We start from the raw sequence: 17,092 nt of genomic DNA, 5'->3' as shown, positions 1-17,092 counted from the left end.
AGAGACGTGGGGAAGAGAGAAACAGTTGTTCCACTTATTAAGCACTCATTTGTTGATCCTTGTATGTGCCCTGACTGGAAATCAAGTCCACAACCTTGGTATATTGGGACAACGTGCTAACCAACTGAGCTACCCAGTCAGGGCTACTCGTGTTTTATGTGAGTCTTCTTCCCCCGACCCCCAGTGTGGGTTGTTTTTTTAATCTTCACCCAAGGATATGTTTTCATTGATTTTAGAGAGAAAGTAAGGGGGAGGGAGAAAGAGAAACATCAATGTGAGAGAGAAACATCTATCGGTTGCCTCCCATATGCACCCCAACCAGGGATCGAACCCACAACCTAAGTGTGTGCCCCAATCGGGAATCGAACCCACAACTTTTCTGGTGTATGGGACAACACTCCAACCAACCAAGTCACCCGACAGGGCTGTTTATATTATTTAATATGAATTTCCTATATGAAATTTAAACTATCATGTAACTAACCATTTCATGATAAACCATCTTCAGTGAATAGATAGTTGCACTGCAATAAGAAAGAAATGAAAGTTTTACCTATGATCTCCCTGCAGTTTCAGTTTGAGGATAGCCATTTTTACTCTTACGCTATCCTGCATAAAAATTAAACCAAACCAGGAAAGACTGGTTATTAACAATGCAAATTCCATTTTAGGAAACAGGAACCAGAGCATAGCAGACAACTGTCACAAAAATAGTGACAGTTTTAACTAGACATATTTGTTATATATCTAGTTATAAATTAAAGTTAAACAACTTTTTAAAAGTTGGATGTCTCTCAAAATACAAATACTAAGAGAATTTTTTCTACTCTTAATATTCTCTGGATTCTGATGTCTAATCTTACCACGATTCTGGTTCCATTCATGTGCTTCTCCTAAGTACTTTACATCAAACTGGTACTGTCCATTTATGTAAAAATAATCATCAGTACTAAGAATGACTCCACTCGGATTATCCTCTTGCAAAGTCCTGTAAATGATAAATGGATCTTCATTAATTTTTCTTCTAAATTATCTATAAATTTAGTGTGCCAAGAACATCCAAAAATATAACAATAGATAACTAATTTAATCTGTTAAATTATACAAAGCTAAAATAATTTGGGAGGGGTTTCTGACATCTCTATTCCCAGATTTTGGAATTTATCTTCTACAGAACTGAAATACATGCAAAAACTAAACAAAGAAAATCCACTGAAAGTATCACTATTCTCTCCTTTAAAATATGTGTAAGTACAGTATATGTAAAGCTAAAATGTCTTTTGAATTTAATTTTTATTAGCATCTACTAAGTGCCAGGCACTGTTGCAAGCACTGAGCATATATCAGTGAACAAAAAAGATAAAAACTCTTGCATTCATGGAACTTACATGCTAGTGATTGCTCACTTGATCTCCCCACCTTCTAAGACTGTACATTTATCCTTTTATCTCTTAAGTTTCCCCTTCTCTAATACTTCTTTCCCTTTAAACATGCACAAATTTCAGCTATCTTTAAAATTTTTCACCACACTTTAAGAACCCTGTTCAACTATTAACCAACTTCTTTCCTTTCCTTAACTGCTTTATCATCCATGCTTCCTTAACCCTTTTGTCCTCTACCTTCACAGTGAAACAAAATTGTTAAGATAGCCATTCATGAGCTTCTTTCCAATAAATCCAAAAGCCTTTTTTACCCCTCATTTCCTTGGGTTTGCACACTAATTTAATACTGTATACTATTCTGAGAAAATTCAGCTTCTATGTCTCTGAACTTCCCCGTTATTACTCTCTACTCATTCAAAAAAATATTAGGCCTTGGCCACACAGCTCAGTTGGTTAGGGCATCATCCCAAGGTTGCTGTTCGATCCCCAGTTTAGGGAACATACAACTATCAACCAATGAATGCATAAATAAATGGAACAACAAATCAACATTTCTCTCTCTCTCTAAAAATCAATAAATAAAAACTTTTTTAAAAGGCAAAAGAATATCAGTAAGTTCCTACTTTGTGACAAGTGCTTCTTTCTCTCTCCATTTTCTAACTGCAGCTGTCTTTGCTCCAAGGCCCCTGAAATCTAATCTGTATCATAGTTCTATTACCATTTTTTTTAAAAATCTTCATGGAGGACAAAAAACAAAACAAAACAAAAAGAATAAAAAAGAAAAAAAGATAAAATCTTCATGGAAGAATATGTTGTTATTGATTTCAGAGAGAGAGGAAGGGAGAAAGAAAAAGTGAGAGAAACAGGTGTGAGCAAGAAACACTGATAGGGTGCCTCCTGCACCCGCCCTGACAAGGAATCGAACCCATAATCTGGGGATGTGCCCTGAGCAGGAATCGAACCTTTTTGGTGTATGGGGACGACACTCCAACTGAGCCACCCGGCCAGGGTAGTTCCATTACCTTTTAAGTTACCATCTTTCAACCCAATCTTTCATAAAATGTAACATCAAAACTGACTTCAATATCCTTAATATTGGGTTAAAATGTATTATTGTTGTCATTAAATCAGTGACTCATCCTATGCTCTCTTCCTTCAAATCACACATTTCTGAAAGCATTACTTAACAAAATGCTACAATCCCAAATTTCCAATTACAAGTAGAATTCTTGTACTTAAGATTTCCTTATCAATTGTTCTTTAACTCTCTAATCAAAGATGAACTCATCCTTCTCCCATTCAAATTAGTTTTCTTTCACATAAAGCTATCTCTGTTGATTTCACAAACTCACAATCTTAGAATTACCTTTATTTTTTCTCTGCTGGTGAAACAGTGGAATTAGCCACAAAGTCAGAAAAAATCAGTAGAAAGGAAACATTTTAGGGGTTAAAAACATTTCTATTAAGCAAAAGCACATATTCATACTCAATTACAAATCTTCAGGTTCATGCACTATAGTTCTTAAAATTCAATTAAACCTCATACCTTGCCAAAAAAGATTTTCCTGATCCTGGAAGTCCTCTGAGAAGAACAAGAACTAGTCCAACATAAGATGTCTTCTTTCTTACAACCTGAGAAACTGGAGTTTCTTGCACCTGATAAGCACTTGTTCCCTCTTTATTTCTCCATATCACTGTTGGGGAAGGGTGAGAAATAACTGGGGATGGAAACGTATAGTTGACAGGTCTCCAGTGTGCAGCTGTCGTAACAACGGGAGCTACAAAGCCATGGTTTCCTTGAAAGAGGTCAAAAGCAGGAATCATTGGATTCCATATTGGTGGAGGTGGAGGAGGCAGCAACAGAGGAATAGGGGCAAGCACTGGACAGTAATTCACATCCTTCCCCTTTGGTGGCAATTCATTATGCTTGTGTGGCTTGAAACTGAACTCTTCTGAAGGTACAAACACATCAGGGATAGAAGTAGATTTCTGATTCCCACCTGTACCTAGTAAACCAAGCCCTGGATTTTGCACAGTACAGTTTGAAGGAGCCTGAGGTTCACTGGCATCCAAATCTACAGGGGCTTGAGAGAACTGAGTCTCAGCACACTCAGACACTAAAAGATCATTCTCTTTTTGATTGAGACTGCTACAACCCACCGCAGTGTCATCTGCTACATTTAAAGAACTATTGAGAAGAGAATCTTCCAATGTGTCATCCTTTATAAAACTTCCGGGCTCATTTGAAACTGACTGTGAAGTTAAGGGGTTTGAACTTAAAGTAGAGGTAGAAGTCTCTAAATTTTCATTGTTCAAATCCATATTTTGTGTAGAAAGAATGGAAGTCATACCACTTGAATCTGAATTTATGAACGCACTCGGGTCACTAAAACTATTAACATCTTGCAAAGGCAAAAATGAGCATCCTTGGTCATCAGGAGAAGAGTTCAATTTCTCAAAAGCATTCTGTATTAAGGAATCCAAGTCTTCAGTTAACTGCATGTCCAAGAATGAATCCATTTTTGAATCTTCACTCTCTTCTTCCGGCGCACACTTTTCCATTATTTCATTTACTGCTGCACTTACTCGGTTCTCAGAAGCAATGATGCTTTTTGAAGACGATTCTTCTATCTTGGTATCAGTGGCAGATAATTCTAATAGACAATCCATGGCATTATCAACTGCACAACAATAAGAACAATAACAATAAAATATATATATGTATTAAAAATATTAAAATAGAATGATTAAAACTTCCATATAATTATACTGACTTTTGCATTGAATGGAATATAAAGAAAGATGGAGATATGCAATGTTGTTACTTACAAACATAACAAATTAGGCTAATAAACTGCCATCAAGTAGATATTCTCTGATGAATTTACTGAGTAAATGTAAAAAGATTTGTAATTGTATGTACTAGGATTATTTCTAAAAATCCTAAAACCAGTTGATCTACTCAAAAATACTTACCTACTGCATGGCCTTTTAAATAGTAAGTATTTAAAGTATTCTTCTAGTAAATCTAATTTGAATATGTGATCCATGCTATGAATTTCACTTAATAAAAAAATATGTAAGAGCAGGCACCACCTACATATCAGACATACTTTGTACAAAGATGAGTAAGACATTGTTTTACTACACTTAAAGGAATTTTTCAGATTAAGAAAAACAAATTGCCAGTTATAAAGACAGTCACTGGGATATGAAGTACAGCACAGGGAATACAGTCAATCATATTATAATAATTATGTATGATGCCAGATGGGTACTAGACTTATTGGGGTGATCACCTTGTAACATATGTAAATGTCTAATTGCTATGCTGTACACCTGAAATTAATATAACATTGTATGTCAACTGGAAGTGAAAAATAATTTATGAGGCAGCTGATTGATCTCTCTCATCGATGTTTCTGGCTCTCTATCCCTCTCCCTTCTTCTCTGTGGAAATTCAATAAAATATATTTTAAAAAAAAGAACTAATGTACCTACACATCTGCATCTTTAAAAAAAAATAAAGATAATTATATTAGAAGACAATTACATTACAGATTAAATAATGCACACTTTGAATAATATATAAATGCCATAGCAGCCTTATAGGAGGATAAGAAAAGATATCACATAAGGTGTTATGTGAACTAGGACTTGAAGAATAAAAAGAAACTTGTCAGATACAAAAGGGAAAGGCAAAGCCAGGCCTGAAAACATAAAGCATATGTAAGATATTAAGAGAAGTTGGTGGGCACACAATAGTACAGTGGATAAGAGAAGGAGATAAAACTGGAAAGGGAGCTCAGGTGTCCTGTATGTCATAGTAAGAAATATCAATTTTATTTCTAAAGGAACTGGAAGGAAAATGACCTATCATAGCATTTGTGCTAGAAGTTTTATATTTATCACCTCACTGAATCCTCAAATAAAACTATGAGGTATAGTATTCTTAGCAAATAGATAAAAGAAAATGAAGTTCAAAAAGTACATTAACTTGGCCCAAGTCACACAGAAAATAAGTGACAGACTCATGACTGGTAAATCTGACTCCAATGATGAGCTCTTTCTGATATAACACAAACAGGGAGCCATTAGAATTAAGCATTTGAAATTTGAGATTTTATCTTTTGTTCTTTTAAGGAAGATAAATATGGAAACAACACAGCATGATAGGTAACAGCTCTCGTCTGGAGTCAGAACACCAGCATTTAAATCCCTGCTTGCTGGCTATTACACTGAATATGTTGCTTAACTTCCCTGAGCCTGATTTTCTCGTTTGGGATATGGGGATAATAAAAGTACCTACCTCATAGGGTTGCTGTGAGGATTAAATGAGATAATCCATGAAAAATTGCTGTGCACAAGGACTGGCACCTAGAAAGCACCCAATTAATGTTCCCTTAAGAAGAAAAACAAAGATGGATTGGAGGGGACAAGCCTCACAGAGACCAGTTAGGAGATTACAACAATACTACTACCAAAGCTAGAAGCCCTAGACAAAGAAAAAAGAAGTTTAAAAAATGAAAGAAAATACAAGCAGTATTTCTATAAAAGAAAATATACATGATAGAAAAACCACAAAAGAAAAGATGAACAAAAAAATGTAATGTGTATAAAAGGAAAAGCAGTATTAAATAAAAGGTCAAGATATAGATCACACAAATGAAAAGTTCCTCACACAGACTGTTGAAAAAAATTAAAACAATGGTAAAAAAACAAAAACACATAAACAATTCACACAAGAATTGATGAACAATTTATATACAAAATGTCCAACATTCCTCTTTACTTCAAAAAATAAAAACAGAAAAAACACTAATAAAGTAATTTTATTCCTATTAAAATAGTACTACGCAATTCTGAAAAGGCTGTGGTGAAATCAATATAATTATACAGTGCTTGTGATATTACAAACTGGCACACCTCCTTGGTAGGCAATGCAGCAGTGTTTACAAGAGTTGAAAACTGTTCTTACCCATCACATAGAAATAAAACTCTGGGACTAAGGAAAAAAGCCAAAAGAAAGAAAAAGCAATCTGTACCAAGATGGTCTCTGAAATATTAATTATTCATGGAAAACTTAGATATAATTAAATAACTTAAAGCACAACAACTCAGTGGACTATTAGAAAGTTGATCAAAATAAATTTAGATTCCAGCAACACTGAAAAAAATGCTTTTGTTAGTTTAAATTTAAAAAGCATAGTATACAATTTCATCAGTGCTACTATTTAAACTATTCAAAATATCAGTATTTATGAACAAAGATCCTAGAAAAGAGAAATATGTTTTTGTTAGGATTGAGGGTAATATATTTTTCTTCTAGTTCCTCATTGCTATGTTAGTTTATGTGCAACAAATAAATTTTAAAGACATCAAAATCAGTATATTTATATATATTTAAATAAATATTAAAGTCACTTTTACAAAATTCTACACACCAGGATTTCTGGGCATCATGTGGACTGCTGAAAACTGGTTTTCTGCATATATATCATAACAGGATAGATATGCTCACATCACAGACCTTGCAATGAATAAAAATGGAAGTTTATCATGCATTACCAAAACTTCCCAAATATAGAATAATGTTCTTCTAATAATCATGGTCAATTGCAATACTAAGAATCAACATGTAATGTACTCATCCAGTCAACTTGGAGACTTTCCCCTCTGAAGCAAGCATACTTACAAATAATTTATTACAAGCCATTAATAACTTACTATACTAATGGTTTTACCAACACACACACACACACACACACACACACAAATAAGTAATATGAGGTGCATACTATTATTTTTCTCATTAACAGATAAGAAAACTGAGACCCATAGAGATTTAGTGGCAGAGCTGGAAATCCAACCCAAGTTTCTTGATTCCAAAGCCAGATTTGAAACTACACTACTCTACTAGCTCAACCCTTATCAGCTCGCATTTTCATAATTATAGTTACCTTTTCACTCAATAAATATTTACTGAGGTCCTACCATGATCATTTGCTATTTTAGAGGCTAGGGTTACAGCAGTAAACAAAACAGTTTTTAAAATCTGTCTTTATGGAGCTTACATTCTAGGACAGTGATTCTCAATTGGGATGATTCTGACACCTAGGGAACAATGACAATATATGGAGGCATTTTTAATTGTCACAACTGGGGATGGGGGAGGAGGTGTTACTGGCATCTAGTGGGTACAGGCCAGGGATGCTGCTGAATATCCTACAATGCAAAGAAAGCCACTCACAGGAAAGAATTATCCAGTCCAAAATGTCAATAGTGCCAACCTGGTCTAGCAGGGAGGTAAAAAAGTAAATAAACATAGACTATGATATCTATACATACATCTTACATCAAGAACTGCACATTTCTTGAAAGCAGAAACTATGCTTTATTCTTCACATCCCTCAGTATACCAAACTTAGAACCTTTCCCCCAGTAGATGCTCAATAAGTGATAAACAAAATAGAAATAAGGCAGTCATTTTTTTATATTACTACGGTCATTGCATAGTACATGAAGTCTTCTTATAAGATACAAAGGGTTCAAACTAAACTTTTTCTCACCTTTGAAATCACATTCAGAAAGCATCAAATACACTACATCAGGATCCAGTTCAGAAAACATCTCTGAGATATTGATGAAGAGTTCTTCCTGATCAACTTTTGTTTCACACATGGAAGGAAGAGTAGTTGGCTCCTCATGACTAGCAACACTGGATACGACAACTTCCTTAACGTTTGCAGTCTTCCGAAAAGGATTTCCCCCAAGATTTTTCTTTCTCCTTGGCATTCTGACTTCCAAAACTAAAATATTCCCTTTATTATGTAAGATGTTTAATATTTAAGTCATACCTCAAAGAAAACAGGGTTAAATATCTTGCACAATCCAGCAGTAATAGGACCTAAAATAGAAAGCAAGTAGAAACACTCAGACTATATAGTTATATTTCCATTTCTAATACTGGAATAACATCTTATTTAACTCTAAGAAAGTACCATCACCTCTGGGAGCAAAGCCAAAACGCAGTCAAACAATTTCTCCCTCCACAAAATATTCAAGTTTTCCCAGGGTTGAACATGTTAAAAATTAAGATCTTAACAAATATCACATTTTCAGAACAGTGAATACACTGTTTTAATGTCATTATTTCTATTAAGAAAAACCATAAAACAATACTGGATGCCCACATTTGGAGGTCTACTAGGATCACAAACTTAACATATCCAAAACTAAGCTACTGATCATCTCCTTCAAACCTGCTCTTCCCAGACTTTCCCATCTCAATGCAACTCTATCCTTCCAACTGCTCAGGTCAAAAATCCTGGAATAGCTCTTGATTCCACTCATCCCACATACAATCAATAAGCCAATTTTGTTAGTACAACCCTTAAAACGTATCCAGAATATGATCATTCCTCACCACCTCCACTGCTACCACAGTCTCTTGCCTAGATTACTGTAACAGTCTCATCAGTCTTACTGCTTCCACCCTTGCAGCTCAGCAATCAAGAGTGACTTGATTAAACCGTGGGGTAGGATCATGCCTCTCTTCTGCTAAACTATCCACTAGCTTCCTATCTCCATCAGGGTAAAAGCCAGAGCCCTTAAAATGACCTATATCCCAGACACTTGTTACTTCAATGATGTCATCCCTAATCCTTTTTTCATCGCTCATGTCACTCCAGCCACACTTCCCCTCATTGCTCTTCTTCAAACACACTAGCCATGCTCCCCACTGGGAGCCTTTACATTTTGGTTCCTCTATCTGAATTACTATTCTCACATGTAGTATCTCCTCACTGCCTTCCTATCATTACTTAAATGTTACCTTCTCAGGAAGTCAGTCCCCTAACACCACTTAATCCTTCTTCCCTATAAGACTTAATTATCTTCTAACATAGTATATTATTTTATTTATTTTACTTATTGTATTTACTACCCATATTCCAGTAAAATGTAAGCTCTGTAAGGACAGGGACTCATATATCTAGAGAAATCCAGGCAGTCTACTTGCTTTCTCTGCCTAATAAACATTTCAAACTTAATATATCTAAAACTAAATGTCTGATATTATCCCGAAAATCCACTCTAACCATTTAGTTGGCTACCATCACCTATACTCTTGGTCTCTTAAATGGTCTCCCTGCTTCCAACCCTTGACTCCTATAGTTTATTTTCAACTTACCAGGAGAATGATCTTCATACAACATAAATCAGAATGAATCAGGGTCTGCTCTAATCTTCAAGTGGTTCTCCATGTCATTCAGAGTAAAAACTAACATTTTTTACAATGGCCTACCTCCCTGCTGGCCTTTCATATACTCTTCCCCAAAGTATTTGCATTGCTTTCTCACACCTTCAAATCTTTGTTCAAGTGTCACATTCAGTAATTTCTTCTTGATTACCCAATTTAAAATCACAGTCCAGCCTGGCCAGAGTGATTCAGTGATTGAGTATCAACCTACCTATGAACCAGGTGGTCATGGTTCAATTCCCGGTCAGGGCACATGCCTGGGTTGCAAGCTAGATCCCCAGTAAGGGGCATGCAGAAAGCGGCCCATCAATGATTCTCTCTCATCACTGCTGCTTCTATCCCTCTCTCCCTCTCCTCTCCTCTCTGTGATATCAATAAAAAGATATTTTTTAAATAATAATAAATAAACAAAATAAAATCATAGCCCAGCTAGAGTGGCTCAGTTGCTTGAGTGTTATCCTGTGCCAGTTCGATTTGCAGTCAGGGCACATACTTGGGTTGCAGGTTCAAACCCCATTTGGGGCATACGGAAGGTAAATGAATGGATGCTTCTCTCACATTAATGTTTCTCTCTCTCTCAATCTCTCACTCACTCTCTCTCTCTCTCACTCTCTCTTAGCATGTTCTCAAGATTAAAAGATAATAATAAAAATAAAATAATACCTCACACTCTCTTAACACTTTCTAAAATACAACAAATTTTAGCTTTTAATTAAATGATTGTGTCATAGCTCTCTCCATTTTCCAGAACTGCACTATTATGGCAGCCACCAGCAACATGTGCCTATTTAAATTAAAATTACATTTCTTATATATTAATACCAGATAGAGTAGAATTTTAAGCAAAGAAAATTATCACAGAAGTACATTATATTAAAAATGTACATTAAAAAATATGTCCACCAAAAAGATATAGCAACCCTAAATGTGTATGCACCAAACGAAGCCACTGAAGAAGTGAAGCAAAAACTGACAGAATTGAAAAAAATAAATTCACGATTATAGTTAAGAGACTCCAATACCCTCCTCTCAACAATTTATAGAATAACTAGACAGAAGATCTGTAAGGATATAGAATTCAATAATACCCTTACAATGATCTAATCAACATTTACAGAACACACCACCCAATAACAGGAGAACATACATTCTTTTCAAGTGCCCAAAGAACATAAAATATATAGACCATATGTTAGACCAGTGGTCGGCAAACCGCGGCTCGCGAGCCACATGCGGCTCTTTGGCCCCTTGAGTGTGGCTCTTCCACAAAATACCACGAGCAGGCAACAACATACAAATCTGACTTACCCCAACTTTCCAAGGAGATGCAAGGCCATTATTCACACTAGTGTTTGTCAGTCATTCTCATGATTTAATTTCATGGATATTGTAAGGTAAATTGTGAGGAATTTAATTTTATCAATAAATAATATCGTTATTAAATATGATATCAAGTTGTATTCGATGTACCTATAGTTTAACTAAGACTTAAAACTTTAAGTAAAGTTTATTAAGATAATTTTAGGGAACGTTGTGGAGTGAAAGATGTAGTGTCGAGGATTCAGAAAGGTATGTTGAGATGGTTTGGACATATAGAGAGGATGAACGAAAAGAGACAGATGAAACCAGTATGTATACAAGGCGAGTGTGAATGGGAGAGGTGGAAGGGGTCAACCTCAGCGAACATACCTCAATCAGATTGAGGACGTCTTTAGCAAAGGCCAGCTTAGGGGTACCCTAATTAAGTTAATAACAATATACCTACTTATATAGTTTAAGTTTAAAAAATTTGGCTTTCAAAAGAAATTTCAATCGTTGTACTGTTGATATTTGGCTCTGTTGACTAATGAGTTTGCCGACCACAGTGTAGACTATTAAAAAAAAACCTCAATGCCCTAACTGGTTTGGCTCAGTGGCTAGAGCATCGGCCTGCGGACTGAAGGGTCCCAGATTCGATTCCCGTCAAGGGCACGTACCTTGGTTCCGGGCACATCCCCAGTAGGGAGCATGCAGGAGGCAGCTGATCAATGTTTCTAACTCTCTATCCCTCTCCCTTCCTCTCTGTGAAAAATCACTAAGATATATTTTAAAAATAAATTTTAAAAAAAACAAAAAATTTAAGGGAACTGAAATGCAAAGTATGTTCTCTGACCACAACAAAATCAAATTAGAAATAACAGAAGATAACAAGAAAATCTCTAAACACTTGGAACCTAAGCAATATACTAAATAATCCATAAGTCAAATAGGAAGTCACAAGGAAAATTTTAAAATATAATGAAATAAATGGAAATAAAAATACATCATATCAAAATTTGTAGACACAGCTAAAACAACAATGACAGAAATTTACAGCACTGAATGCATACATTAGAAAAGAGGAAAAGTCTCAAATCAATAATTAACCCCCACCCCCAAGAACCTGGAAAAAGAACAAAATAAACCCAAAGCCAGTAGAAGAAAGAGAATAATAAAGCTAAAAGCAGAAATAAATGAAATTGAAAACAGAAGTAAAAAAAAAAATCAATAAAATAAACTGATGGTTCTTTGAAAACAGTAAAATTGACAAATCTCTAGGCAAAACTGACAAAGAAAAAAAAAGAGTAACAACACAAATTACAAATATAAGGAATAAAACAAGAGATATTATATTACTACAGTCGCTATAGACATCTAAGGAATCCTTTACAGAAACTAAATTATAAAAATTTTAAAAAACTAACAAGGGCCCTGGCCGGTTTGGCTCAGTGGATAGAGCAGAGGTGGGCAAACTTTCTGACTCGAGGGCCACAATGGGTTCTTAAACTGGACCGGAGGGCCGGAACAAAAGCATGGATGGAGTGTTTGTGTGAACTAATATAAATTCAAAGTAAACATCATTACATAAAAGGGTACGGCCTTTTTTTTTTTAGTTTTATTCATTTCAAACGGGCCGGATCGGCCTGCAGGCCGTAGTTTGCCCACGGCTGGGATAGAGCATCGGCTTGTGGACTGAAGAGTCCCAGGTTCGATTCGGGTCAAGGGCACATGCCTGGGCTGTAGGCTCGATCCCCAGTGGGGGGCGTGCAGGAGGCAGCCAATCAATGATTCTTTCTCATCACTGATGTTTCTCTCTTTCTCTCCCTCTCCCTTCCTCTCTGAAATCAATAAAAATATATTTTAAAAAAAGAAATTTAGATAACTTATCATTTAAAAAAAAACTAATAAGGGAATACTATGAACAACTGTACACACAAAAGTTTGACAACATGTATGAATGGATTCATTTCTCAAAACCACACAAACTACCACAACTTATCCAACAATCATATATATATATATATGCCTAAGCGATCGGCCGACCGGCCAACCAACCAGTAGCTATGACATGTCCTGACCACCAGGCGGCAGACACTCAACGCAGGAGTGGAAACCACAGGCATGGTAACATGGAACAGGCTCATGAATCTCAGAGGGAAGGGGGGAGGGGAAAGGGTAGGAAGAGATTAACCAAAGATCTTATATGCATACTAGAGGCCCGGTGCACAAATCCGTGCACCGGGCCTCTAGTAAATAAAGAAAAGCCCTATGACTTTTAATTCAATTTAATTCACAATTTTAAAACTCACAAAATAAAAGTCCTAGGCTCAAATGGCTTCAATGGAGGATTCTACCAAAGATTTTTAAGGAAAATTAACCCTAACTCTATAAAATCCTTCCAGAAATAAAGAGGAACTACAGATGTAAAAATCCTTAAAAACATATTAGCAAATATAAATCAGCAATATGTAAACAAAAAATTTTTCCAGGGATTTATTGCAATTTATTCAGGGATGCAAGGTTGGTTCACTATTTTTTAAAATCAATGTAACCCATCATATCAATAGCCTAAGAAGAAAAATCACAATCATATGAATCAAGGAAGAAAAAAACATAACCAAAAAAATGTTATCTATCCAAATTTGTGAGATACAACTAAATTCATGCATAGATGAAGATGCATACAAATGCATATATCAGAAAAGAAGACAGGCTGAAACATCAACGATCTAAGCATCCAATCTAACCATTTAGGGGAGAAAAAACAAAACACAGTAAATCAGACCCAAAGAAACCGGAAAGAAGGAAAAACCACAAACAGAAAATAGAAAACAAATATGTATAAAAAGAATCAATATAAACAAGAGATGGTTCTTTGAAATTAAAACTAGTATTAATGATAAATCCCTGGCAAGAGTGATCAAAAAAAAGAAAGTGCAAATAACCAATATCTGAAATGAAGAAAAGGATGTATCACTATCAAGTCCACAGCTATATTATAAAAAACTAGAGGCCTGGTGCACAAATTCGTGCATGGGTGGGACCCAGCCATCCCGCCCCAATGAAGGCCGAACAGCCTGGGCCAGCGGGGGAGGGAGGCCGTAGGAGGTTGGTGGGGGCCCGATCCGGGCCTCAATCAGGCCGGTTGGCTGACGAAGTGCACGTCATAGCGAATGATTGTTCCCGTCATTCTGGTCACTTGGCTTTTATATATATAGATAAGAGGATATCATAAATAATTTATGCCAATAAATTTTAAACTTTAAACTAAGTGTATGTATTATATTTTTGAAATACAAATCATACCATATCTGATAAAAGAAACAAGATCTGATAATTCTGTATCTAATTAAGAAATGGAATCTGTAACTTCAAACCTTCCCACAAAGAAAATTCTAGGTCTAGATAACTTCATCAGTCAATTCCACTAATTAACCTCTGACACCAATCTCATACAAACTTTTCCAGAGAATAGAAAAGGAGAAAACACTTTCCAACTCATTTTATGAGGCCCAGAATAACCCTGATACCAAAACCTTACAAGGACATTAAAAGAAAGAAAAATTACAGGCCTATTTCATCCATGAAAACAGATGCAAAAATTCCTAAACAAAATAGTAGTGATATATAAATTATATCTGGTCACTTGGCTTTTATATATATATAGATAAGAGGATATCATAAATAACTTATGCCAATAAATTTTAAACTTTAAACTAAGTGTATGTATTATATTTTTGAAATACAAATCATACCATATCTGATAAAAGAAACAAGATCTGATAATTCTGTATCTAATTAAGAAATGGAATCTGTAACTTCAAACCTTCCCACAAAGAAAATTCTAGGTCTAGATAACTTCATCAGTCAATGAAGTTGATGATCAGCGATATATAAAATATAAAACATTAATTATTTATAAAATATATCACAATTAATCAGAATTTATTAAAGAATATATGTTTAGTATTTGAAAATCAATCCCTAACATTAACAAAGAAAAATCACATAATCAGTTCAACATACACAGAAAAACTGCTTGAAAAAGTCAGCAACCATTCAAGACAAAAATAAATTCTGCACAAACTAAAATAGAAGGGAAATAAAAAAGGTATTTACAAAAAAGAAAGAAAACCCACACACATTGTGAAATGCTGAAAGCTTTCCCTCTGCAATCAGAAATAAGGATGACTGCCATTACCATTCCTATTCTACACTACTACATTGTACCAGAAGTCATAGCCAACATATGAAGACTTGAAAAGATATAAAAATTGGAAAAGAAAAAGTACAACTATCATTATTCACAGACAATACGACTGCATGTATATACTACAATCCAAAAGAAACTACAGGTTACCGGTTAGATTACCCAAATAATTTAGCAAGGGTGCTGGACTACATTTCTCCATACCAGCAACAATAGAAAATAAAATTAAATCTAACAGCCAGACTTATCAGCAACATTTACACAGCTGATAAATCCCTTCTCCGAAGCACATCCTAAGGACAATTATCTTCTGAGGCTCAGAATTTTCACATCATTCAACTTGGAAACTGGAGTAAGTGATCAAAAGCTTAGCTCGCCATGAACCAGGAAGTCATGGCTCACTCCCGGTAAGGGCCTATGGGCGGGGTTGCAGGCTCAAAGCCCAATGTGGGCATGCAGAAGGTAGCCCGTTGCAGGCTTGATCCCCAGTAGGGGGCATGCAGGAGGCAGCCGATCAGTGGTTCCCTCTCATCATTGATGTTTCTCTCTCTCTCTCTCCCTTCCTCTCTAAAATAAAAACATATTTAAAAAAAAGTTTAGTTCCAGGATCTCTTTTCCAGACTTAACCCACTCCTTTAGTGAACTCACCCAGCACCTCTTTTCCCTGACCCACAACCACATAAAACTACCCACTGAACACCTCCACTTTGTGTATGTAATAGACATCTCACACCAGGTGTCTAAAAGTGTAATGAAACTCCACTGCAGACCTGCCCTAACTACAGTCCTTTCAATTTCAGCTAATAGCAATGTTCAGTTGCTAAGACTAAAAAACTAAAGTTAAACTTTTTAACTTTATTGCTGAAAGTATTACAGATGACCCCTTCCCCACGCCCAACCCCATTGCCCTCACCTACCCCCTTCCCCCACAGGCCTTCACCACCTAAGGGTTATGCATATATGCATGAGTTCACTGGTTGATCTCTTCCTCCCACCCCGACCCTCCCCTGCCTTCCCTCTAGGGCAGTGGTTCTCAACCTTCCTAATGCTGAGACCCTTTAATACAGTTCCTCATGTTGTGGTGACCCCCAATTTCATCGTTACAAATTGAACATAATTAAAGCACAGTGATTAATCACAAAAACAATATGTAATTATATATGTGTTTTCCGATGGTCTTAGGCGACCCCTGTGAAAGGGTCGTTCAACCCTCAAAGGGGTTGCGACCCACAGGTTGAGAACCGCTGCTCTAGGGTTTGACATTCTATTTTTGTTCATCAGTTTATGTTGTTCATTAGATTCCATGTACGAGTGCAATCATGTGATACTTATCTTTCTCTCCAGGTCCATCCATGCTGCTGCAAATGGTTCTTTCTTTTTTACAGCTGTGCAGTATTACATTATATAGATGTACCACTGTTTTTTAACCCACTCATCTGCTGATGGGCACTTAAGCTGTTTCCCAATCTTAGCTACGGTAAATTACGCTGCTATGAACACAGGGGTGCATATATTCTTTCTGATGAGTGTTTCTGAATTCTTGGGATATCGTCCTAGAAGTGCAATCACTGGGTCAAATGGTAGTTCCATTTTTAATTTTTTGAGGAAACTCCAAACTGTTTTCCACAGAGGCTGCACCAGTTTACATTCCCACCAGCAGTGCACAAGGGTCCCTTTTCTCCACATCCTCACCACACTTGTGTTGATTTATTGATTATATCCATTCTAACAAGTGTGAGGTGGTACCTCACTGTCATTTTGATTTGCATCTCTCGGATGATTAGTGACCTTGAGCATTTTTTTTCATATGCCTTTTGGCCTTCTGTATGTCAACTTTAGAGAAGTGTCTATTTAGGTCCTTTTGCCCATTTTTTAATTGGATTCTTTATCTTCCTTTTGTTGAGTTGTATTAGTTTTCTATAAATTTTGGAGGTTAACCCG

The 17,092-nt window shown here is 35.9% G+C and overlaps 1 protein-coding gene across 5 annotated transcripts in view; it reads right to left on the bottom strand.

Moving 5' to 3' along the window:
- N4BP2 (NEDD4 binding protein 2) overlaps positions 1 to 17,092 on the bottom strand; it is a 79,071-nt gene that overhangs the window by 55,047 nt on the left and 6,932 nt on the right. For 2 of the 5 annotated variants that reach the window (XM_006759303.2, XM_015561028.1), the window contains exons 4-6: positions 7,952 to 8,289; positions 2,929 to 4,063; positions 864 to 988 (exon numbers count right to left, since the gene is read on the bottom strand). In XM_006759303.2, coding sequence (XP_006759366.1) covers positions 864 to 988; positions 2,929 to 4,063; positions 7,952 to 8,177 — 1,486 coding nt within the window. In that variant the 5' untranslated portion in view covers positions 8,178 to 8,289. Of the gene's footprint in view, positions 1 to 863; positions 989 to 2,928; positions 4,064 to 5,691; positions 5,785 to 7,951; positions 8,296 to 17,092 lie in introns of those variants that run through there. The other 3 variants (XM_006759305.2, XM_006759306.2, XM_015561029.1) reach the window with 3 other exon arrangements.

This window comes from Myotis davidii, unplaced genomic scaffold (genome assembly GCF_000327345.1).
Source record: "Myotis davidii unplaced genomic scaffold, ASM32734v1 scaffold235, whole genome shotgun sequence".
Taxonomy (NCBI): domain Eukaryota; kingdom Metazoa; phylum Chordata; class Mammalia; order Chiroptera; family Vespertilionidae; genus Myotis; species Myotis davidii.
The sequence above is the reverse complement of the archived record's forward strand: the minus strand, read 5'-3'. Positions and strand labels throughout refer to the sequence as shown.